Source organism: Brachionichthys hirsutus, chromosome 4 (assembly GCF_040956055.1).
Source record: "Brachionichthys hirsutus isolate HB-005 chromosome 4, CSIRO-AGI_Bhir_v1, whole genome shotgun sequence".
Taxonomy (NCBI): Eukaryota; Metazoa; Chordata; class Actinopteri; order Lophiiformes; family Brachionichthyidae; genus Brachionichthys; species Brachionichthys hirsutus.
The window spans coordinates 10,408,724-10,433,873 of record NC_090900.1 but is presented as its reverse complement, the minus strand read 5'-3'; the positions used below and the strand labels follow the sequence as shown (position 1 = coordinate 10,433,873).

General features: G+C 41.3%; 2 protein-coding genes across 2 annotated transcripts; one reads left to right on the top strand and one right to left on the bottom strand.

Moving 5' to 3' along the window:
* On the top strand, window positions 1–4,134 carry tmem175 (transmembrane protein 175). The gene is made up of 10 exons (XM_068738424.1): window positions 1–231; window positions 398–436; window positions 566–663; window positions 755–806; window positions 1,123–1,158; window positions 1,261–1,344; window positions 1,499–1,663; window positions 1,932–2,010; window positions 2,129–2,264; window positions 2,602–4,134. The coding sequence occupies exons 1-10, from the start codon at window positions 1–3 to the stop codon at window positions 3,272–3,274; spliced, it is 1,593 nt and encodes a 530-aa protein (XP_068594525.1). The 3' UTR covers window positions 3,275–4,134.
* Window positions 4,135–7,450: 3,316 nt separating this feature from the next.
* Window positions 7,451–24,151, bottom strand: cds1 (CDP-diacylglycerol synthase (phosphatidate cytidylyltransferase) 1). The gene is made up of 13 exons (XM_068738588.1): window positions 24,095–24,151; window positions 16,246–16,400; window positions 14,040–14,136; window positions 13,830–13,927; window positions 12,536–12,675; window positions 10,991–11,049; window positions 10,264–10,346; window positions 9,809–9,896; window positions 9,597–9,665; window positions 9,105–9,257; window positions 8,735–8,854; window positions 8,202–8,305; window positions 7,451–7,580 (listed from the first exon to the last, which is right to left on the bottom strand). The coding sequence occupies exons 1-13, from the start codon at window positions 24,149–24,151 to the stop codon at window positions 7,451–7,453; spliced, it is 1,353 nt and encodes a 450-aa protein (XP_068594689.1).
* Window positions 24,152–25,150: the final 999 nt, after the last annotated feature.

Genomic DNA, 25,150 nt, shown 5'->3' with positions numbered 1-25,150 from the left:
ATGGAGCGAAACGACGACGGCGACATCAGAGAGCACCGCATGGAGGAGGAGGAGGAGGAGGAGGAGGAGGAGGACATGGAGAAGAAGGGCATGAGGAGCCGCACGGCGCCCTCCTCCTCCTCCTCCTCGCTCCTCGCCCCGTCCGACAGGGAGGGCCACAGCAGCACCCAGTCCTCCCACCGGCTGCTGGCCTACAGCGACGCCCTCATCTCCATCATCGCCACCGTCATGGTAATAATCACGCGAGATTTACGCCATAAATGCGTGTAATTTAACCGGTGTGATAATCTGATGATGTGAAAACTATTACAAAAAAAATGAAATGACCAGTAGTATGTAGAATAGTAGGCAGGGACAGAAAACAGTCATTCCCTAATGCGGTTTCCTTTATTCACAGATTCTACCTGTTGCCCACACGAAGGTGGGAGATGACGAGGTAATGTTTGAGAAAAGTACATGTGTAATAATAACAGCATGTGTTATTTAATGTCTTTGTTTAAAAAAACAACTGAATAGTGTGTATAAAGTGAGTGAAACAAATATTGTCTGTCTGTCTGTCTGGCAGGAGTTGAGGGAGAGCGTTCATCTTCTACTCACAACAAAAATAGCCGTTTACTTAATGACATTTCTGATTGTAACTGTTGCATGGGCCGCTCATATCAGGTGAGTTGTTTACTAGAAATAGTACTACAGTACTATGACAGCACTTTGAAGTTTTATCGTGTACCACGTCCTCCGTCCTTGTGTTTCACAGGTTATTTCAAGTAATTGTTCGCATCGACGATTGCCTCGCACTGCTGAACCTCGTAAGTACTGAGTGAGATCACGTTGCTAACGGCGATCTGCTCCAGTAATCATGCTGTTGACTATTTTGATATTTCACTGGGAAAATTTGGTATTCTTTTATAGCATCACATTTTCTAGCTAAAGTTAGATTTCTTTAACTTTAGCTAGGGGGGGGGGGGGTTCAAATCTCTGATCTACAATTCATACACATTATCTGTGGCCTGCTTGTTTTTATTGACCTTGTTCAAAAGTCCTAACCCTCCCATTCCCTGCTAAGAGGTACGGTGAACCCTTCTCTCTGTTGTTGCCACTCTGAAGTTCTCCTGTCCATTTCAGGCCTGCATGATGCTGATAACCTTTCTACCATACACAGTGAGTCTGAGTCGCTGCCACAGCGGAGCAGGACAGGGACGTGTGTCCCCCCCCCCCCCAGTCTCATTCAAACTCTAATGTGCAGCATGTCTTACCTTCCAGTTCTCTTTAATGGCAAACTTCCCTGAGAACATCCTCGGGATGTTGCTCTTCTGTGCTTGTGTGATGGTGATCGGCATTATTCAGGTGAGCTGTTCAAATAAAAGTCATATCAGAATGATGGCACCTTCCCAAGGTGCCAATTTCTGCCGAAATGTATTTACCCTTCATGCCACTTCACATTTCCGTCCTCTGAATTCCCGTGCTTTATGATCCTGCGGCGCGTGTCTTGTTTTCCTAGTCGGTTATCGTGTTGTACGCCTTCAGCCATCCCTTCCTGCTGAGCGAGCAGATCCAAGCCGCTGAGAACCAGACGATCTACAAGCATCACATCCTGAAAGTCATCATGCGGGTTCCTCTCGTCTGCTTCTTCGCCGGCATCTTCTCCTTCATCTTCTTCCAGTTGGTGGGTTTCATTGTCTTCAGCAGCACTCGGAGGCTGCGCTGGAAATTCAGTCGATGCTTAGATGTTTAGAAACTATTGTGACGATAATGTTTGAGGGATACAAGTAAAGATTATTATATATTAATACAGAGAAGAACTGATCCACATCACTTCTACCTGGAGCCGAGACAGGCATCAAAAATCAATTTAGAACATCTGAGAAGCGCAGAAAATGTTTGTGTGAGTTGACGAACTGTTGATGCTGTGATGTGCTCGTTTTCTTTCTCAGTCTTATGTGCTGCTGGCGATTGTTATCTTCCTGCCGTACATCTCCCAGTGTTTGAAGTGGTGTCGCAGCAAAGCCATCGGTAAGATCAGCCTTGCTCAGACAGGAAGAGGAAACCTGTCAAATGTACATCCTCGCCGCTGCTCAAACGTTCTTCAGTTGTGGATGTAGCTTCTTCTCAGAATGACACTTCGTTTCAGGTCCGGTGGCCGAGAGTCCGGACTCCATGTTGTTTTACACCTACCTGCCCAGCGAGCCCCTCAGCAAGGAGCGAGTGGAGGCTTTCAGCGACGGCGTTTACGCCATCGTGGCTACGCTTCTCATCCTGGACATATGGTTTGTTTCAACAAACGCACGTTTTTCTGTATACAATATATGAACAGGATTAAAGCACAAAGCCGAGTTTGTTCACGGCATTTGACACCAACCAATGTGTTAGTCTAAAGATAATTTTATGTTGATGAAGTCTGTTTGATTTACTTTAAATATGTTTCTAGTTATTCATCGGTCCGATCCGGATCTGGTTCCTGTAAAAGTACCTGAATTATTTTGGTACTAGCGGGTCTTGTTGGAGATTATTCTCAATTCGCAGTAACATTGTACTTTAAATGGTGTTACAAAACTGTTGTGAAACATCTCTTCATTGTTATCCTCTCTGGTTCCTGATTTTAAGCGAGGACAACATCCCGGATCCAACCGATGTGCACACGAAGTTTGGCGGCAGCCTGATAGCGGCTCTGAAGCTCTACGGCCCCGAGTACCTTGCCTACTTTGGTTCCTTCGTTACCGTCGGCCTTCTCTGGTTTGTTCACCACTCGCTCTTTCTTCATGTCACCAAGGCAACGCGCTTCATGGGCCTCCTGAACACCTTCTCGCTTGCGTTCGTTGGCGGTTTGCCTTTAGCCTATGAGCTAACACACGAATTCCCGCCCAACTCCCACAACGAACTGGAAGCCATTCGGATTAGCTGTGTGATCATCTTCTTTGCGGGTATATTTCAGCTTGCAATCTGGGTAGTGGCGCTTTATAATGAACAAGAAACCCTGCACCCGTATGTGCGTTATGGCGGATGCGAGCACATCTTCATGTTGGCCAAGCTGTCTCTGTACCCATGCATAGCTCTTGGCACATTTATTGTCACCCTTATTCTGAGCAAATTCAGTGCCCCAATTTTCCACCTGATGGAGATTACGGTGCCTTTTGCCTTTCTTGTGTTGAGGCTATTGGTGCGTGTTGCCCGAGCTTTGCCGCGGCTAATTTTCTGTCCCGATGGGCCCGACCCACGCGCCGTTGTAGAGGAAGAAGACGATGATGCAGGAGTGCCATTCAATGCTTTAGATACGTAGCTAACCGGTCGCTGAACACTAGGCTAACTAACCAGGACTGAAGGATTAGTCTGTAGTTACTGCCAGGGTTTGGATCGGTAACCACATGGAAAAGATTATCTGTCTTTTTCAATATTCAAACTGATTCAAATCTCGAAATCACACCATGCAAACGGAAAGATGTTGAGTACAGATGATGCAAAGGATTAGATAAGCCTTACTGGATTCTGATTCTGGACTGGTGAAGTTTTAGCTCTGCTCTCTATGAAGGGTCATACGGTCGCACACATTCAAAGGAGAGCTGATGAATGAAGGATAAACACTGTATTCATGAAGGGAGGGATGATTTTCTCATGTTTACACTAAATGTTGCTGCCGTCCTGTTAGCAAGCACTTTACTCAACTTTAAATCTAGCAGCCACCAACTTGCACTATTTGCTCCAGATATTTACGCAGGGTTCCCATGGGAATTTACTGCTTGATTTCAACATTTTATTTTATGTGTAAGGAAACGCCAGATTCTTCATGTCTGTTTTTGTTTTTAGTTATTTCAGGTTTTCTGTTAAGCGATGTTAGTAAAGAAGACAGTTTATCCTAAATTGAAACGCTCGTCTTGTCCTCACGGAGAAGCTTAAATCAAGTGTTCATTCGTCCAGATGGAGTCCTGAAATACTGAAGCCATTTCTGTCTCGCTGATGCTGTTTGACTGACTGACTCTAGATGCACTTTATTAGGTGAAGAAAGGGATGTGTGTATTTGAAAAGCCTGACTGATTAGCTGGGCATTTGTTTTTGTTCTTTGACTGTGCAAAATCACTTTCTTTAATGTCAAATCAAACTGTCAAGCTTTGCTTCGTGAATAAATCTGAACCTGCCCCACCAGTGTGAAAGAATTCTGTCTCGTCTTCATCACTAGCACATGAAACATCGCCCAAAGACAGTTTAAAGAAAACAAACCTTTATTCACCTCCATACAGTAAATATCTTCCCAATATCCCCTACAAGGTATATCAATATGCGGCTTATATATATATATATTAATTTGTATTGCCTCTTCATGAACATAATTCATCCTCAATATCATTTTTAATCACATCCGCACCGAAAGCTATATTCCATTAGAAAACATTTCTGGCCAAAGCAAATCACACACAATGTACACAAATTGATATAAAAAAAAAAAGATAAACATCCACACTGCCACGTTTCATTACCTGACATTTGGGCAACTAAAACTACAGTAGCCTTTTCTATCGTTTAGTTACGATCACTTACCAAGAGTGTTTAACCTTTATAATATCAAGAATAATAGATACACGAGTCCACAAGTCAGCTTCGATCTAAAGTACTGGTAAACGACACCTGTGAAACGGGAGTCAGTGGAAATAGTGTACTTAACCCATTTTCCAAGTAATCCATTTCACATGTAAGGTGTTAAGAATCTTTTTTTTTTTTTGCCAATAAGAGTTCAACTTTATTTTTTCATTTGGTTGTTGCTTTGTGTCTGGTAACAGACACACTGTTTACATGCGTACTTGTTCCAGTGTCACACTCTAGACTCCAGGAAAATAAAGGAAGCTTAAATTGTTGGACCGACTGCTGTTTGTGTGGATTTTTGGTCAGATCACTGCATGCTTTGCTTCATGTTGTTCAACATATACAGTAGACAGATAAAAAGAGGAAGGGCTGTAAAGCAGTAGTATATTTTTCAGCAGAGGGAAGGTTGAGATTTAGGTTGATGGTATACAGTACAATAAAACTGGTCCCAAAAAATAAACCCAGCCGCACCCCCCGATTCACCTCAAACGGGGAAAGATGCGCTAAAATGAACTTCCATGCAGGAAACGTAACAACCTGACAAATAAATTAAAACATCACCCAAAAACTGAGGAGCGTGAGAAGAACACACATTGCACAAGCCATGGATGCAAGCGTAAACAATTCAGTCCATTTCCCAAACTTTCTATCCATTTTCTTGTCTTCCAGGACAAATAGAGACTTTCAGAAGAGGAAGGAGAAGAAAGTTTGGGTCTGGATAACAGAAGTTAGTCAGTGCTTTGTTAAAGATTTCTCTCTGAAAGGCTCTGGATTCAATCAGAGAAACTCATGGCTGCCAAAGTAGTCACTGCAGCCTTGTAAGACGTCCAATACATTGATTTAACGCACGTGTTTATTTACATCCCACATAGTTAATTATTCTGGGGAACAAACAGCAGCTTGCATAAGATAAAGATATTTCTAACAGAACCGCCATCCAGAGTATCAGGTTTTTATACAGTAATATTAATACTGTATACACACACACATACTCTACAGGATCTAGACTCTAAATGTAGTCAAATCTTTTGCTACGACTGACAGTACCTTATATTGCAAATTACATTCAAAGATGAATAACTTAACAGGAATTTACCGCTTGCAACATTTTACAGTTTTACATCGAGTCCTGTAGGATGTAGGGACCTTTGGAGCGCTCGGATGCATCATCACCTCCTCCCTCCGCTTTAGTGCTAAAATTATACTAATGGATAATATTAAAGGAAGCACTGTATATCATTATAAACAGAAATGTAATCATCTGCTTTCTGTCCTATAATTAGATGGGAAGATCAAAATCAGAGTCATGTGTTGAGTATGGACTCCACAGCTGGAAGGTGATTAGCTGAGCTCGGCATAAAGACTGGAATGAAGTGGAAACTGCTCGACTGTCATTCTTCATAGGTGTGCATAAATTAGATAAATTTTTCACTTAATCCATAAACGAATTCGTCACTAGTCAACACTTCTGTGCAGCAGCCTTGCAGAGCTAATGCACAAAAAAGCAAAATAATTATTTTCAAAAGGAGGAATACATGCATGTCCAAGGCAGCTACAAAAAGTAGAGATGCATAACTGCTGCTTTTTGATCATGTTTTCCAAGATCAGATTACTTGAACTTTGATCCAACATAACTTTCAAATTAGGCTTCTGGCACCACACAGCAAGAAGAAAGATAGGTTATGAATTTAGATGAGCAAGCATTCACATTCCAACATAGTACATAGCATCTATGTTATATTGTGTGAATCATCATAGATTCATGCAGCTCTTTATTGTGCACTAACTGTAATGTGGATTTTAGCTTTTTTTATGACAGTCAAAATGCAAATTTCATTTGTAAAATATATGTAAAAACCTTTACAAGTTAGCTTTGGTGAGACTCGGGTTAGCCGTTTCTCATGCTATTCACCTCCCGGCACAATGCAAGACTGATATTGATCTTCTGATCTAATTCTCTAATGGAACTACAGTTTACGCATCGAGGTTTTCTCCTAAATGTCAAATCTATTCTTTTCTCTCTCTCTTGAAAAATCACACTCTAAAGCAGAGTCCTCCAAATCTACATCTGTTAAAACTATCTGGTTCATGCAAAAGGCTATAAATGAGATTAATCTTCTTCTTTTTGAAAGTATTTCTAAAAGTTTTATTCTTTATTTTGCACTAACATGCCTACAATCTATCTTTGCTGACTTGACTTGTGCAAGTTATTTAGATATCGACAGACAAACTAAAGTTATAAGCCCACACTGTAAAAGAACAGAACAAACATGGCTTTAGTTTAGCAGAAGCCCCACCAGGACTTGTGTACATGCTACATGTTTAGTTATGCTGTGAGGCTAGAACTGTCTATAAAACAGTGCGTAGATTATGTTTGACAACCCTGCTGCATCATCGCTTCACCCACATCCTCACCCCAGAGACAGTCTCAACAGTCTGTTGATCACTTTGGGTCCAGTTTATGCTGGTAAAAGCTTCACAAATCCATTTATCAGAGCAATATGTTCCATCCACGGAGAAACTGCACGTCCGCCATCCAGCTGTGATGAGAGAGAGCCATGTGCGCCGTGATAAGACATTCTACATTCAGGATGGACGTTTGCAGGATGGAGACGGCCAGTTTGCTTGGAAGGCATGTTGTTTCTGCGCTGGTCCGCACGGAAAAAAAAAAAAAAAAAGAAGTCTATTTTTGTTGTTGAGTGCATTTTGTTTTTGGTTACTCCATATGGATGATGGAAGCCCTGCGAGAGGTCTATGTTGACACGTCATACCCACATATTTAAGAGTGTGTGCGTGCTTTTGTGTGTGTGTGTGCATGCATACACACCTTCTAAACCATCACACACACGCTCTAGTTATCACTCAGAGAAGCTAGCGTTTTTCATTGGTCAGCAGCAGGGGGCAGTATGTTCCTCTTTCTCAGATGGGAGTGCAGAGTGTGAAAAATGCTGAGCTGCTGCTCCGGCTGAAGCATCATCAGCTGCTGCAGCACTTTGCTCGGGTTCGGTCCCCTGCAAGGCAACGAGGAAACATAAACCACTCTGGCAAACGTTCTCCTCAGGCAGAAAAATGTAAGATGCAGTCAAAACTAAGAAATAAATATAGACCAAGAGAGTATCTACTATCTCCTGATACTAACTGAAGAAATCGTTACGTCAGGGAACATTCAGGCAAAGGTTACGCGACAGACAAATATATTGGAGTCAGCACTATTGCTGGTGAGACAATGTGCTCGCACAACCGTTTTTCATCGAAGAGTTTAAAAACTTTATGACAGTCAAAACATTTATAATTAATAGACTGAGAAAACCTTTTAATTTACTAGTAAATTATTTATTTGTTCAAGTTTCCACAAATATCCCTGAATGGCCTGATCTCATACTTTGAAGCTTTCATTTCTATCTCGTCAAAACAAAACTGGTCAAAACCATGTGACGCGTGCTCAAGGCGGTGGGTTCACGAGCAAGCTTCACTGTCCCCGTTCCTTTGCTGGAAGGAGTTTAACATAACGTTTTTTTATATATGTATATATATTGGTGTACCTAGATCTCTTTTATTTTAAAACCAAATGTTCTAGAGGACTGATATATAAACAGGCACTTCTCCCTCTGAGCCTCCATTCCTCCTCTTACCTGATGAAGCTGGCTATATAGACGTGTGTGAAGGTGGCCATCAGATACTGACAGTCGAATCGGTCCATGATGCCGCCATGGCCCGGGATGGTGTTGGCAAAGTCCTGCAGGAGAGAAGAGAGGACGGCATCGTAACATCGAAAGTCAGGTAACAGCAGAGTCAGCAGGCGTCCTTGTGCAGGGCTTTCATTTAGTCCTTATTTGTCCTTATTTGCTGCTGCTTTTGGTATTTCAATGCCGTCATGTGATTTAGGGTCACCTGTCCAAAACGCACCAAGATGAGACCACAGAAACATTACGCTGCTCAGTTGTTGAGAACTGACTAAGGATGCTTCGAGCTGCACTTTGCGTACTTTACTCAGCCTACAGTAAAGAATGAAGCTGCACAACGCTGTGCTGCTTCTATCAGTTAAAGTGAACAGAAAATGAAGAAGAAAAGTAGACAATGACCCAGAATAAGAAAACTCAAGCTCACATCAAGTAAACTGGTTGGATGAGAGACAGATTGAGGGAGAAACTGAAATGTTCCTTACTTTTATTTTGAAAGCTCGCTTGAAGCCGCTGGCAAAGAAGCCACCAAAAGGCCCAATGAGAGATGCAAAGGATGAAAGGAAGATGCTGTGGATCTGGAAGGGATACAGGTTCACTGTTTTCTGCAAGACAAAGAGAAACGGAACACGTTTAAGAGGAGATAGCCTAAACTGTGCTAAAGCAGCAACAACAACATGCAGGTATTTGTAGTGGCATCAGCATTTCAATGTGTTGAACAGATGCTGTGATAGAAAATATCTTTAAAAATGGAATTTGCAATGGGTTTAGGATTCAAGAAAAATCTGGATCCTTTTTTATTTCTTAAATACAATTTTTTTTATATAACAAACAGTGGCAAGGCCAAAGTCTTACCCAGCCCAGTATGTTTTGTACCACAGCAGGAAGCGTGTACTCTTGCATCACGAAGATATCAGAAGGCCCACATTCAACGGTAAACCTGTTGGTCTCACTGTTGAATTCCACAGGACACACAAAGTACTGGAATTGAGACAGCAGGTAGGCCAGCTACGATAAGAGAAACACAGAACAGAAGCACAAGATCAGCCTCAAGGAACCTGAACCTCAAGTTGAGTAAAATTTATTTAGGAACAAATCGCATCAGAGTTTTAGAATCAGTTTCAATCTGAAATGTGAAATTAAAAATTAGGCAAAGGCTGTTTCTTATCATTACAACTCAGAAGACAAGTCACGTCTCACTATGCACTGTATGTGTCCATCTTTAATGCATCTCTTCCTGGAGCCACTTGATATAATTTGGTTTGCCGTGTGTAAACTTGCATAGAAGGAAAAACAGACTGACATATTACTGAGTGGTAAATCCAGATTAAGTGTGAAGATACTCACAAAGAAGCCAAAGACCACAGTGGAGAAGAAGCCGCCGATGAACCCCTCCCAGGTCTTCTTGGGGGAGAGCTGCGGAGGGGGGGGGGTTAGAGACAGAAACAGATGCTCGTTCATATCAAAACGTTTGCCGAACTGAAACACTCTCTTAGACACACACAGAACACATCTAAAAAGAGATGCCTGGAAAGCATCCTGGTAAATAAACAGATTACCTTGATTAGTGGAGTCCTCCCAAAGAAAAATCCAAACAGATAAGCCATGATGTCATTACAGATCACGATGGAGATCGGGACAATAAACCTGGGGGACCAAAGTTCCACAATGTTAAGGTGTGGTGGAGAAATTTACACCATCCATGTGCCAAAATCTGTGGCTGGGAGGAAAAAGCTATCTATAGTGGCAACATGCTACGCATATTGTGAAATATAATTATTAGTTAATTAGGTAATTATTATAAATACAGTTGAATAAATCCCTTGAGATCATTCCGTTCAAAGATAATGGGCTTAAGGCGTTTCTTATTATAATTACCGGTAATTGTTAAATTATTTAGTTTTCTGTTGCACTAAACAAATTGTAACAACCTATAGAGACCACAACAGAAGAATCACGTAATAGTGGGTGACAACAACACAGGATTCCTCTGGTCAGTCTGTATCCCGCTTACCAGATCATTCCTTCAAACAGGTTCTGAATGACAAGGTGGGACTGAGTAACCACAATCAACAGGGTCACATGGGTCCAAGCAAACTGGAATGGCAAACACAAGCACAAACACCACAGCGTCACTGCACAGGAATGTCGCCAGGCCTGCTCTGAAGCCTCGTGTAAATAATAAACAAACAGATAGAAGAAACAAATGAATGAGAAAGCCACACAGCAGTTGAGATGAGAAAACATCAGAACAAAGGAGGGTGAGAGGAGCAGCAAGTGAAATAGTAAAAATATAATATAGCTAAAACAAATTAACCATAATGAACAAAACTAAGCATTCAAGTGCAAAATGCCTCCCTTTGCCAGTTACTTGTTTTTATTAGTATACATTAACCAGACATTACTTTTGAACATTTGTGTTAATGGTAATGTGGTCAGGAAGTAGGGTGCACTCAACCTTAAAGTGCGTTTGATAAATCTGTCTATATTCTAACTAAACTAAATTAAATTAATCAAAATCATGTAACACACTAATTAGTAAATGGCACTGAAATAATAAACAAGCTCGTTTGGGCCAGTGGATAGAGGTCACCACAGGGGGCAGAAAAAGCTCAACCGAAGCACATGAATAAAGTAAAAATGAATGGAAGTAGGAAGCAGTGGAACAGGATGGACAAGGTTAGTGGTGTAGCGAAGAGGAGGAGGAGGAGGAGGAGGAGGGTTACTGGGCTGATACACACCATATAAAACTGCAGGCGGTATTGTTTCTTCACTAAACTCAGCACAAACATGCAGAAACCTGTGAAAAAGTAGACAACATGCTGTCAGGGTCTACTCCAAGTGGAAACTTTAAAAGGCAAATTAAACAAGCGTCAAATACTCAGAATACATTTCATAGAAGAGACTTTGAAAATGTATGGAATTGGACCCCATGAATTGCATTTCTATCTGTTTAATAAGCTCACTTTTCATAATAGTAATAAAAACCTTATAATTCATAAAACATGTTGACATAAAACATACATTGTTTTTTTTTTTAACAGATGACTGAAGTTTCTAAATAGTAAAAAAAACATCAATTTTATCCGTTAGCTGAAGAACTGAGTTCTATGAAAAAGAAATAGTAATAGATCTTGAATTGAGGAAAAAACAATAAAAGAAAATAAACAACTACAAGAATGTGCCCATCAAATTGAACAGGGAAAAATTGCGGTAATAATAGATCATCCGATGTGCTGGAAACCACATCTACAGTACATTAGAAGCAAGTTGTCAAAAACCATTGGTAAAATCTATGAAATTAAATTTGGACTGAATACAAATTGTCTCCATATATTGCATTCATCTTTGGTGTTACCATATGTATCTTATTGCTCTGACATTTTGGGGAAATACCTATAAAACATAACTGGACCCATTAAATCAAGCTGGATTTTACAATGCGTACTGTAAATATAATGGGTGTTCGATGTGTGAACAAACAAAATAAAATAAAAATCATTCATTCACATATTTGACACTTTTGATTAGAAGCTAAATCTCAATCAATGCAGTATTTTCTTCTGATACTGGTGCTATTTGGGGGGGTTAAAATAATCCTGTGATGCAGTATATTGTTAATGTTTCCATTTTGAATAAACCAAAATGTTTAAAATAAGCAAACATCTTGGTCCTCAAAATAATCACAGCCGTGCAGGACATTTCAAACTGCCAACACTGTTTCCCTTCACGTGTTAATACTATTGTATCTGTGATACGCTGATATCAGTGTCCTCTACCTCCTAGACTATTACGTTACGACCATTATTTCATCAGAACAATGTGTGACTGGGGCGGATTCTATCAAATCCCTCTGGGTGAGCTAGTGAGCAAAATAAAAATCACTGCAATGAGCAACTAAGTCAACATTTTTATATAATAACAGTCACCAACAGCCAGTTCTATTTACACCCTAATAAATCCGAAAATGTGATCAAAGCCACAGCTCAGTGTGGCTTTATGATTGCTGGAGCCGTAAATCCTGTAATAAGTTAACAAAGCTCAAAGAAGAGCCGAGCACACGTCATCGTAAATCGCTTTGTAAACGCATGTCCTTTATCAAAGTCCCTCGAGTTCTTTTCTCTTGTTGCTCTGATTTAGTATATTGCAACTCAACTCTACTCTCCACTCACACTGTCAGGTGAAATCTAATCCTTCCTGAGTAAAACATGAGTGGGCACAGAGGGGTCAAAGAGCATGTGTATTTTGAATTACAACAACTGCACTGTCTAGAAAATGAGACCCACCTGCGAGGTACAAAGCAAAAGAGATGAAGCGATGATAGCGAGCCAGGAACTGCAGAGGTTCCTCCCTCTGCACCAGAGCGCCAAAATAATCTGCAAGAGTTTCACCATAGAAGAAGTAGTTGACACAAATCAGGAAGTACCTGAGGAAAAACAAAGGCATTAGCGACCATATGCTTTTTCCCTCTCCGGATGTTTTGTTTGAGTGTTTCTTGGCATGCAGCCATGTCGTTAGGTAAAGTATATGCCGTGTCTAAGACGTTTTGTGTTGTGTGCAGCACTGGGTTCAAACTTCTAGTGGGGGTTCTTTCCTGCTCTACATCCCTGTGTGTTTGCATGAAGTTGTCATGAAGGATGGCCTTGGTGAAAGGGGCCAAGCTTCAAGAAGCCTTCCAGCATGGCATTGATCTTTGCTCCGGGCTCAGCAGAGCTGCTGTCGCATACTGTGGGTGTGAACGCAAAGGCGAACTATTCACTAACATACAGGAACAGAAATGGGACCGAACTCGGCCACTGCGGAGGCGATGCACAGTCAAAGCCACAACCTGCAGACAAAGCTGGTTTGCTAACTAGTAGAAGAGCCGAGTTAAATGGAGCGAAGCAGCAAATTAAATGCAAATAGAAAAATGTAAAGCTCCATGGGCAGAGTTCAATTACTGGGTAGCCTTGACCCAGACCTGTATTTGAATTTCTTTTATACCTGCGGCCACTTAGTCTGCCAAAATTCTATATTGTTGGCCTGATGGCATAATTCCCTAAGTTTTAGGCCTTTGTCTATTGACAATGAGCAATTATGCTATGAGGCTAACGATATGTTACTGTGTTTCTTTTTTAATAAAACAATGTGATACATTTATCAAATGTCAATTCACAAACAGTTGTGTAAGAAATTAATCTGCAGAAAATAGTTTAAAACCCACATAATTTAGGTCCAGGACGTTATTGAAATAGATAATTACGGTAATTCTCAATTAACTTACTTGGTTAAATAAAGTAAAAAAAAAAGACATAAAATAAATGAACTATTTATTGACACACACACAATCTGTGGACAAAATAATGCAGCAGCAAACTCATCAACCCACTGGATTCAGAATCACACCAATTATCAAAGCAGAACATTTTTATCACAGGCTGATCCGCTTGCAATCAGATGAGCTACCATCAAAGAACACTGATGTTTCTGGAAGACTCTGTTTAAACTGTGTAGAAATGCTCTTCAAAAGGTGGCACATTCTCCGTCCATACATACAGTATTTATAATATCAGGTCTTCATTGTGAAATCTGGTCTCTTACCAGCTTAGTGTCCTGAACCAAGGCAGTTCATAGGATCGGTAAACTCTGTGGCCAATAGTGATGATTTCTTGGAAGCACTTGATTTGGATAGTCATGACCTAAGTGAGATGAAAAGAACAGCAGAAATGGGATCAGAAAAAGCAGCGTCAGTATTTAATCTGGATGTGTTGACTCACATCTTTAGATTCAGTGTCAATCAGCATCACTTACCACTAACATAAGAGTGACAGGTCCCATATAGATGATAAGAAAAAAGCCTGAAATCATTGCTACAGACAGAACCCCTCGTATCCAGTAGTTCTTCCATCTGTGGAGAATGGAGACTTAGAATTACTACATTAAAATTAAATGACTATAATTGATTAAATAATGCTTCATTAGCGTTTCAGTGGCAAAGGATCGTACCTAAGAACAGATCTTTCTATCAGTATTATCTATGATGTGACACTTGCACAGCTAAAATGTGGAATGAGGCCTGTTGGAAAGGTCTTTCTCATCACATGGTGCATGAGGAGAACTGCTGCACTGCCTGCTGTTGGGAAGCAAAACAAAAGGGAGGAAACAGCAAAAAGCTGCAGAGGAGTCAGGGTGGAAAGAGCCCTGAAAACAGATGCATCATGAAAAACAGCTGCTGCTGTCTCTGATCAGCACTGTGGGCACGCAATCGCTCTCTCTAGCCTCATTTACAAAGAAGGGCTGGTGCGGCTTCATTCAACACCGGCATTCTGTATAATTGTAATAATTAGGGGTGCACGGATTGCAATTTTCTGGCCGATCACCGATTCTTTAATAAACTGACAGCACACATATTTCAATGTTCCAATTTTATTTTACTGAAAACAAACAAAATGTGTGCAACAGGTTACACTGCAGACCTGTTTTGAGCCTCTCTCTGACAGTCGGCGGGGCTGTCAGTGATTTAATGGCAGAGCAGAAGGAGACAGAGGAGGCAGATAAGATCGGCGGATAAAATCGGTTTTATATGTAAAAAATCGGCCGATCACACAAAATTAAGGAGATCGGCTTGCCGATCAATCGGTGCATCCCTAGTAATAATGGAGTGATTGAGGTTTTATTCTACATCACCAAACAGCACATCTGTGTAAATTTAGAGGGTGGGGCTTCGCTGTTCTGACACATGCTAGACAGAAAAACCTCCAGTTTTAAGGGTTGTAAAGACATACGAGTATAAACAAAGCTTTCTTCCATTCTCCGAGTTCAGTTTGTACTTATTTGTGGCAAGTGTATCATTACCTCCACTTTTATATTTGCGAGATACATTATCGCAATCTCCTCCTAATGTCAACAACATGCATTTATTCTTCACTTCTCTCTTGTGGGTATATATAAGACTCACGGAAACAGGCGTTGATGGATGGATGCACTGTGTGCAGCAGACGCCCCTATTATCATAAGTATATAGACAAAAAGAGACATTTACTTGGAACATTTTTTTTTCTATCAATATTTTTCTATTAAATAATCTTTGCAGTTTCAATTGCTGTTCCTTTCTCTGGTTGAAAGGCCACGCACCACATGCTACGGTAGACATAGTTGGTGGAATATCAGCCAGATCTATTTTGCTGTCAAAACTGCAGTACTAAAGGTATTTTCTCTGAGTCAGAGGAAAGGAGGCCTGCCGCAATCACCTGTACCTCCTTAGCTGACCAATCAGAATACATTAGCAGACAATTACCAAATTTCACCAATACCATATACCAACTAAAACTACATTTGGGCTTGAATGTTTAGAAGTAGTCAAACATAAAGTATGTTAGGCACGTAGCTTCCTTCACTCCCATTCCCTGAGGATTCCTTTGTAGTCTGAAGGAATCACAGCTGATTCCAGCACAGTGGATGTGAACAGGACGTCTGAAGAAGGGCTTTATGTCCAGACTATTTTGCTTTAGGGGAGCTCAGTTCACTTAAAAATTATTTTCTTCTCTTTGAAATTCTTGTTGTTCTCCCCATCCCCGTCTCTTCCTCTTACTGCTCTCTGTTTATCCACGAGCATCTCAGCAGCAGACCAACTCTTATGTTGCTCAGACCCGCAGGGATTAGCGCTTCCTTCCTTGTGAGCTTTTAAGTCCCGTGACCTGGCTGTCGATCAGTGGACACATCCTCCACTTCTCATTTGGACAGCAAACAGGGACTTGTTCGATTTTGCTGCATGTGCTGCTGACTTGTACCAGCAGGGAACCTAACAGAAGGCTCAGCGGTCCTGAGACATCATTGAACTCCTAACAATAGTCATAATCTCAATTTATTTGCGTTTTGGGTTTTTTTGGCTTGCTATGATCTTTTTAAAATTGAGGCTTGATGAGCCACAATCTAATGAAGTTCTCGAACGGTGGAAACTTCACGGCACACCTCAGGAACAAACATTCTGTGTCCCAGTGTTTGCAGCAGTGCGTACCTGGGAGGAAGGCCCTCCAAAGCTTTGTTCAGGCAACCAGGAGTGTTGTCAGTGTCTGCAGTAGAGAGGGGAACATCTGGAGTGTCTGATTTTTCACCATCGAATTCTCCCTCCGTGTCCCCTTGCAGGCCCAGCCTGTCATCGGCATCGGCCTCCTGCCAAGACAAAGATATTCAAATATTGACCTGTGATAATGACCGTTAAAACAAATAAATATAGCAGAGAAGCATCCAGAAAAGAGGAGTACAGGCAGTTCTGCCCCATAAATAGAAGGATTTTTATGGTGAATGCTTTTAAAATTCAAATAGCAAACGTTTAGGCACACAAGACTGCACAGAAGGCCGTTTGAATTAGGTCAGGGTTTGGTCTGCTGCTCGGAGGAGGAGGAGGAGGAAGGAACTGCAGAATTGGTGCTTGAATCCTCTAAAGCTGGCTGAGATTCAAGAATGTCTGCAAGTGAAGAAGGAAGTAACTCCTAAAATGTTGTGTTTTTCCTGTCCATCATTTAATCAAAATTTGGCTTTTCATATTGATGAGTTGGGACATATTCTGGCTCCATGAACATCTCCCCCCAAAGGACATGCTGGTAAACTGACAGTGCTGAAAAAACAACAACAACACATTTACATATCAATTCCAAACACTTCAAATTTTAATTATAGTTCGCCTCCCCAAAAAATTAAATGAAATGAAATTAAAATAAATCTAAAAACACTCGTAAAAGGATCAGGTATGATTTCAGTCTGGTCAGGAAGCCGGTTCGCTGGCTGAGCAGCACCGAGCTGAAAGTCTACACCCGGTGGACAGACACAACGCACAGCTACTGACATCTGCAACAGACATGGATTAAGGAGGAGGAAACAGAAAGAAAAGAGAATGACCAGAGAGGAAGGAAAGAAAGAGGAGAAAGAAATTATGCAAACAGAAAAAACAGAAGATGGAATGAAAAAAACATCGGACAACACAAAATGACAGACGGCTATAAAAATCAGTGAAGAGAAATACGTGAATGATAAAAAAAGAAGCAGCACTGAAGAGGGCAATGAAGAGAACGAAAAAGCAGGAGTGAACCCTGAGAAACAAGAGAAACCTGTTTCTTCCAATCAACTGCCAAATTTACTTACCGCACCTGTTCTATTTCCCCTTCCCCTCCCCTGTAACTCCACCCCTTCCTAATACCAAAACCAAGCCCTCCACTTCCCATGTATTTCTATGCATATTTTGTGCATGTGCATGAGGGGCACACACTGGACAAGTCACCAGTTCATCAAAGAGTCACATAAAAGACAACCAGTCACTTTCACCTTCGTGCCTATGAACATTTTAGAGCCGCCAGTATTGTATGTTTTCGCTGTAGGCTCAGTTGAGTTTATTAATGCTTGGCCAACGCAGTTCTGCTGCACAATTACTGCAATCTCATTCTGTGAGGCTGAGTTTAAAAAGATACACCAGTAATTTCTGGTCTGGTTTGCGAAGGCAATCGATAGTTTAGCATTTAACGCAATGGTAAATCTTGTTCTATAGCAAAACTGTCATGAAAATGAGGCCCAGAGCTCAAACAAGGGCTTCTGGAAAAAAATATGGCATTTCAGCCAAGTTTGGGTGTGTGAAAGGTTTTTGTCCAGTCCAATATAGATAATCCTGGAGATCAATCGCATTTCAAGAGACCTTTGGAACACGACCAGTTAATACTACAGTGAATAAAATGTAATCTGTCAATTAAAAAAAAACATCTAGATTATAGCTACACAACAAAAGATGTTTGTCGCCTAATCCAACTACTGTTTGAAGCATCAAATTGTTTTCGTACTCTCACAAACTTGCAGTCAGAACAGTTTACGCTTTCAAAAACAGCTGATTATCACAGGGCTGAAAGCCAGTCAGAAGATTCTGTCACGTAGAATCATGAACTAGAAGCACATTCGATTTCAAACACCATGACTCAGCAATTCCTGCATTTGCTCTCCCCACAGTGCAAATATATTTTGTCAAAACAGAACAGAGAAACTCATCATGAAACACTTCTGAGATCGATTAACATGATCTGATAAGCAACTAGACCTCCACCAAGCAGCTCATTCCCCTCATTATTGGATTTACACCATCCACATGGTGATCTGGATCATCACCAAAAGGTTCTAAAAATTGTTCTCGGTGTCTTCATATACCAAACATAAAAATAAAAGTGAATCAGAGTTGATGTGTATTTGTAACAGATTTTTGAATCTGTAAATGGTGTTTTCAATGTTATTGAGTAATTCTCTGAGAAGGTTATGTTCACCTCTGGTTATAGTAGTCAGAAGAACTGTGTAGAAAAACATTCTACAGCTGAAATCAAACACGCTTGCTTAACTGAGGCCATGGCGTGCTGGCAGCAGTCAGCAAACCTGTATTTTTAAGTGCATCAATGGTTGCATTTTCAGATTTAGCAGCCTTTCTGTGGATCCGAACTCAGATAGTCTTAACATCATCAATAAGTAAGACCAGTGACATGCTAGAAGTAAAGCCAAACACTTTAACACCAGTAATGGTTTACCAAGAAACAATGAAAGGAGAGGAGATGCGTCTTCTTCCTCAACAAAAAGCTAGTTTTAAAGCCAAGTGAAATTCTCCCAGAGCTTACGCAGAAATTGTGTGAGATTAACTTTATTTTTTCACTTTAGAGGGCCGCTGATGTTCTTAGACAATTTGTCCTTTAATGGTTATATACACTCAACGCTGCTAAATATGGTCACGCGGGGGCTTCAATGTTACAGAGACCCTTTCATTTAGAAATGACCTTGATCATACATTACAATAAGCAAGTGTGAAAGTGTGAGCAGGCTGAGGTTGAGTCAACCGGGGTCACTTGAGTTGATGTTGAGAGTTCAGGAGGGGGGAGATGTAATTGAAGATTTCTACTCAGGTCTTAATGAGGAGCATTGAAGGCTGCAGAATGAAACAGTGGAAGGCTCCAGGGTCCTTTCTGGCAGTGTAACTTACATATATTGACTGACTCTCTCCCCACGTCACGTCAGTCAGAGGACAAAGCTTTCATCAACATAGATGTCTTGCATGCAGATCCACAGGATTGTGGACACGTGAATGTAATGTGCATGTAGTCAAGCTTGTAATTAAGCCGTCAAACACAAGCTTTTGTTTACTTGACAAGCCACGCTAACCAAAGTACAAAAAGCTAAACCTGAATCATCCTGCTCTGAACTCTAGGTTTTGCTCCTCAAGCAAAGCAATTCAGTAACAAGAAAGACTGATCAATAACCGTTAAATACTGACGTGTACCACAGACTGATAACCAACCCAACAACACACTCTCAGGGTGAACAAAGGTTGCAGCAGTCTCACAGGCAGCGATTTTAAACCGATGAGTGCAACATTCTATGTAGATTCACCAGCATGTAAATAATAAGTTCCTTCTTGTAACTTATCATATGACTTCCTAAGCACTCCTAAATATTGGTTATTTTATAAATGATGTTAACAATTACAAACAGGAATAAATGCTCAGATTTTGTTCTGTAATTTGTGGCATATATATTTGAGATTTATTTAAGCATGTAAACAATTCAGCTGCAAACTACAGGCTAGCCATGAAGAGGACAAGGAATGTCACAAACTAAGGTTATTACTGAATTAAAATGCCGCTGACATTATCAGAAACATTTTAGAGCAGTCAAAAAAGAAAGGAAATTTAAACAGACAACATAAATTCACTGAAACTGCATGTTTCCTTTCCTTTTCAAAATGGCAGAACTAACAGGAGACAGAGGGCTTCAGTTCAGAGTCTGCCCTTATAATGAAACGTACTTCTATCTTTTTCTTTCTATCGTCTTTTCATGTGTAACTCGCCTCTAACTCTTGCATCTGTCCGCACGGTCTAGTCACAATGTTTCCTGCCTGGAATGCAGAATGGCTGAGCAGCATCTCGTGGTATGGCTTAACTCGCGTGCAATTGATCCGTGCGTTTCCTCATCCGCTAAACCACGACCGCGGCGCCGGTTAAAACAGAAGTGTGACGTAAGGTTTAAAATCATAACCTTAGTTTTAGGGTGTAGATCCCGGGCCCATATGGGACGGCTTCTGGGTCCGCCTGTTGGTGACCCCTACACCGGAAGTCCGGTTTGCAGAATTAATCGCTAATAAAATAAAACTAACAATAAAATTGCAATCTATTCAATTTTTTTTTTAAATATGGGTCTTGGTCCAACTTAGATACCATTCAATGAGAGCAAATGAAACTTTGTGTTGTCACTTTTCACATTCTTTATTGCTATCCAAACATGCAATAATCTTGATTAGCAATAAGAGCATACAAACACAGATAGCACAAGTGTAAAGTCCATTCAGCAACACATTTCCAACAGTTGCGAATTTCCTTGAGATCCTCATATGAAGAAGCTTTTAGTTGTTATTGTATTTTGTACAGATTGAAAAATATTAATTTACTTTGAAGTAATGGAAGAATATTTCCAAACATCCACGCTTCCATATTTCAAATGGAAAAACTGCAATAAAATGTCAAAATATGATGATAATCTGGTCAAGAAGCAGAAGGACTTGAGTTTTAATTAGCACAGGTGACAATAATCACCAAAAAATAAATAAAATACTTTAATATCATCCAAAGGTCACTAAAAAGAAACTGGCAGATTGTTCCGTGCTGCTCCCGACCACCATGCAATGACCGGATTCGGCCACGCCAAGGGAAATCAGTGAGACGCTGCTATTGTGGATAAAACCGCAGCGTTCTCGCCACAGGATGGCAAACACGTAACTGCGAGGCCGATAGCAGCAGCAGCCAGACGGCGAGGAAGGAACGACCTACATGTGATCATCAGACCAGTCAGCAGCCAACGGTGACCTGAAGCCATGCTGCCGCTTGCCAGCCCATGAATCACACACAATGCTCCCTAGTCCTGGTGCTGGAGACAAAGACAGAGGGTGCGACTCTATATACAGGTTAAGTGGGTGGAGCTGACCTACACGGAAGCTTTAGCGCACAACAGCCAATCAAACAAGGAGTTTTATTTTAAAGTCAAATGGCCTAAGAATCAGAACGAGTTCAATCGAGCCAATAATGATGAAGCCTGTGTAAATGAAAGGCTCATATCAAGCCAACGGTCTCCAAGTGCGGTTCAATGAAAGATTACAATTCAGATTGTGAATTTGAACCTAAATTATTGTTTTGTAGATCCGGCAAATCTAACATTCAAGGATAAACACAACTCCATCTGTTTTACAGCAGAGCCTCTCCAAATCGATGCATTTTTTTTTTTTTAATAGTCAAATCTTGCATGAGACTCGGTATCCCATCTAGAATAACTTACTCCAGTTTAAACCTTATTATTATTAAACAAAAACGTAAATGATCTTAGAAAGGCTAACTCGTCTGCGGCGCTACAACAGCAGCTAACTAACAGAGCTCACACTGTATCAAACCGTATCTCTATTCCGAGTCTCGTGCTCCTCATGCGCTTCGAAAGGAGGAGGACAGCTGCTGACCACTGCTCGCCAAAAATGATCTTTAGTGTGAACATGTTGGGACGCCAAGGAGACGTCAGGTTAGGCACAAGGAGTGAACGCAGTCAGCGGCAGCAAGGAACAAATACACGCCATGTGACCGATGCATTTCAGCTGCATGAGTCAATCCGTTTTAAGCAGCAGCGTCGCCTCCCGAGGGACGTGATCACTAAACGCCATCGGCGGAAGCGCGGCGGTTCTTGACTGAGTGTGTTGCGCAAGAAGGTTCATGATGATGCAAGAAATCTGTCTTAAAGACGTGACTCACATCATCATTTTATTTAAATTGACAACAAGGCTGTTAGGTGACACGTAAAACTGCATCTGCTGAGGACATACTACAGACTGCATCTTCTTATCCCGACTATGCAGAGCTCCAGACTGTGTTTTGCTTTGTCAAGTTCAAATATTTACCTCGGTGTTTACGTACACACTATTTCACTCCTCATTTCGGAATCCTGCCCTGATTACCTCCGCCGAGGAGGTGTGCTTGTCTGTCTGTCGGCAAGACAACTCGAAAGGTTCTGGACAGATCTTGATGAACTTTTCAGGAAATGTGGGGAATAATTTACACTCACAAGAGGAGAAGAACTGTTCTCAAAGGATCATGAGGCCAGACAGTAAGAAGACAAGAGTTAAAAGCGTAAATGACCTCCTAGAATATTCAAAGAGGATCTCCAGGAGGACGGTATCCATGGTCTAGCAATCAAAAGATTTCTGGGTGTGAGAGCGATGCTGTAATGTTGTCATCTTTACTTTAAAAAGATCATTTTTACAACTTCAGGCTTGAGAAATCAGCTCCATCTTTTCATTCTGATTGCATTTCAGTCCGAAAATGTCAGCACAACTTCATAGGAGGCCAAACAGATCTACAAGAGGGCAGAAGCTGGATCTTTACAGAGCATGAGCCGTGTGAATCCTGGGGCCCTATCACTTTCTGTCTCCGGACGATATCTGACAAAGCTGTCCTGAAATTATAAAAGTTGCCGCCCACACTGTGACCAGATTTACATACATATGGTTTTGAATCAGCATTTATAAAACAACATACTCTTCAAGAATAAGAAATGAACATTTGCATGCCTGTTTTTTGTTTCCATCTTTCAAAGCGATTTATTTGCTATTTTTGGCCAAAGAGTGGATTTTATTTAGTTCTTTATTTAGTTCTCCTTTAAGGATGCCAAGCTGTTATGGACTGAAGAGAATTCAAATAATTTATTTGCACTAAAGTGATTCCTTCAGTCTTGCAGAAAGTGCCTGTTCTAATTAGCGGTAGGTTACGATCCACATGAGCATGACTGACAGGACTTACTGGTTGGACAGCTACGTGAAGCTATAAAGAGAAGCTTTCATGATACTCAAATAAAAGGCATCTACAAAAAGAAGAAGAATCAATTAGAAAGCAGCAGAAAGCAATGCAAAATGTTTTTAAGGGATTCACACACACAAAAACAATGAGCTTATTTGGTTGATAAAACTAAAAAAAACAACAACAGCTAACCTTTTATGAAGTTCTGGCAAATACAGAAACTCGACAGATACATATATTTGTGTGTGTATATATATACACACACACACAACAACTGGTTGAATAAAGGGACAGCCCGGTCTTGGCCTTGAGGCCTTATGTGAGAATATCACAGAAATTGTGTTAAAAAGGTTTTATGTTAGTTTTGTTGGAAGCGAAGCATCACCATGGTGACAGCAGCAGAATTAGCAAACTTTCTGCACTGATACCAATATTTATTAATCGACACAAAGCTTTATTTATCTCCCCGAGGGACTACTTTTGTAACTTTTCTACATGGACATTTGAAGAAATATTGGTCATCATGAAATAAACGAATCGACTTTTTACATTTTCATAGGCATGCAACGATTCCAACACCCATGAAAACACGTCTTTGACAGTTTCCTACAACAGTAGATGATTTAGTTTCAGTATCAGCAGCAAAGTGTTAATACTCAACGACACAAACACAACTTCCACACTAAACAGGCAGGCAACACAAAAGGTTCTCCCTGAAACAGGAAGAGCAGGACATGTCGACACCGTAATGACAGATTGAAAATGAAATGACCCCCCCCGGAGGAGCCTCTCCCCCCCCCCCAGAGGTCGTTATTTCTTAATACTGCGTTGATTCGCAGCAGGATTGCGGCGCCCACTCAGCTAGCTTACCTAGCTGCCCCCCCCCCCCCCCCCTGGCTGCTATCCCAGCAATGCAGCTAGCATGCTAATTAGCCAGCGCCGGACAACGACCCCGATAACTTGGTTCGAAGGCGACGCCAGCAATGGAAGCTGCCGTCTTTTGACTGGCTCGGGTCGGCTCACCTTGTCGCTGGTGTCAGGGTCCCCCCCGCCTCTGTCTCGTCTCCTCAGCTCCATCATGTTTCGCTGCTGGGACGTCCGTGTGTCACATAAGCCGACTGCGGGGGTAAAGGAGGGAGGGGGGGGGGGGGGGAGGGATAGGTGACCGAATCCTGGTATTTACTCAGCTAATGTCCCGGATTTATAATCCAAATCGCTTTAAGAGTCCGGTTCGTGAAGGTCAACTTTCCTCACAGTCGGCCGGTGATGCCAAAGCGCAGCCAGAGAGCCCACGGAGACTCCGCTGCGTGGGTTTGTTTATCTCCGCAGTCCCCGTCCCTGTCCCCTCGCCACAATTATCAAGGTGAGCAAAGTGAGCACACACAGCTTCCGGTAGGAACTTTCAAAGTAAGAGCAGCAGGGGGTAACAAGACAGAGTAAACATGTACATGTTCGATTATACAGGTGGTGTTAAAATGTCTACACTTATACCAGTCCTTTAGAACTCATGGTGTTCCCCCCCCCCCGAAAGCCGTGATGTTCATTACCTCTACCAAGGAGGTTGTGTTTTTGTTTGTGTGTGTGTGTGTGTTAGCAGGCTGGATGGATCTCGCTGAAGCTCTTTTTTTTATATGGGTCTTGGTCTAACTTAGATCCCATTATAAGGAACCGAAGATTTGAAAGCGCTAGAAGTCTTTCTTTTGCAGTCTGTTCTGTTTCCAGTAAATTCAATCCCACGTCTCTGTAGAGCAGTGTTTCCCAACCTTTTTTGAGCCGCGGCACATTTTTTACATTTACAAAATCCTGCGGCACACCCCCAACCAAAATGACACAAAATGACACTCTAACAGTACATATTAGATTAGATGACCTTTATTATAATACATATAATTAATAATATAGTTTTTTTTATGTATTTATACTTAGTGGGAAACCTGGGGCTGTTTCGATAAACACAAAATGAAGACACACACGAAGCTCTTCCTCATCAGCTCTCAGTCTCTCTCCGCTTGTAGTTTTTATCGCCGTCGAGCTTGAGAAGCTCAGCTCACACAGATATGTGGTTGAAAATGGGAGCAA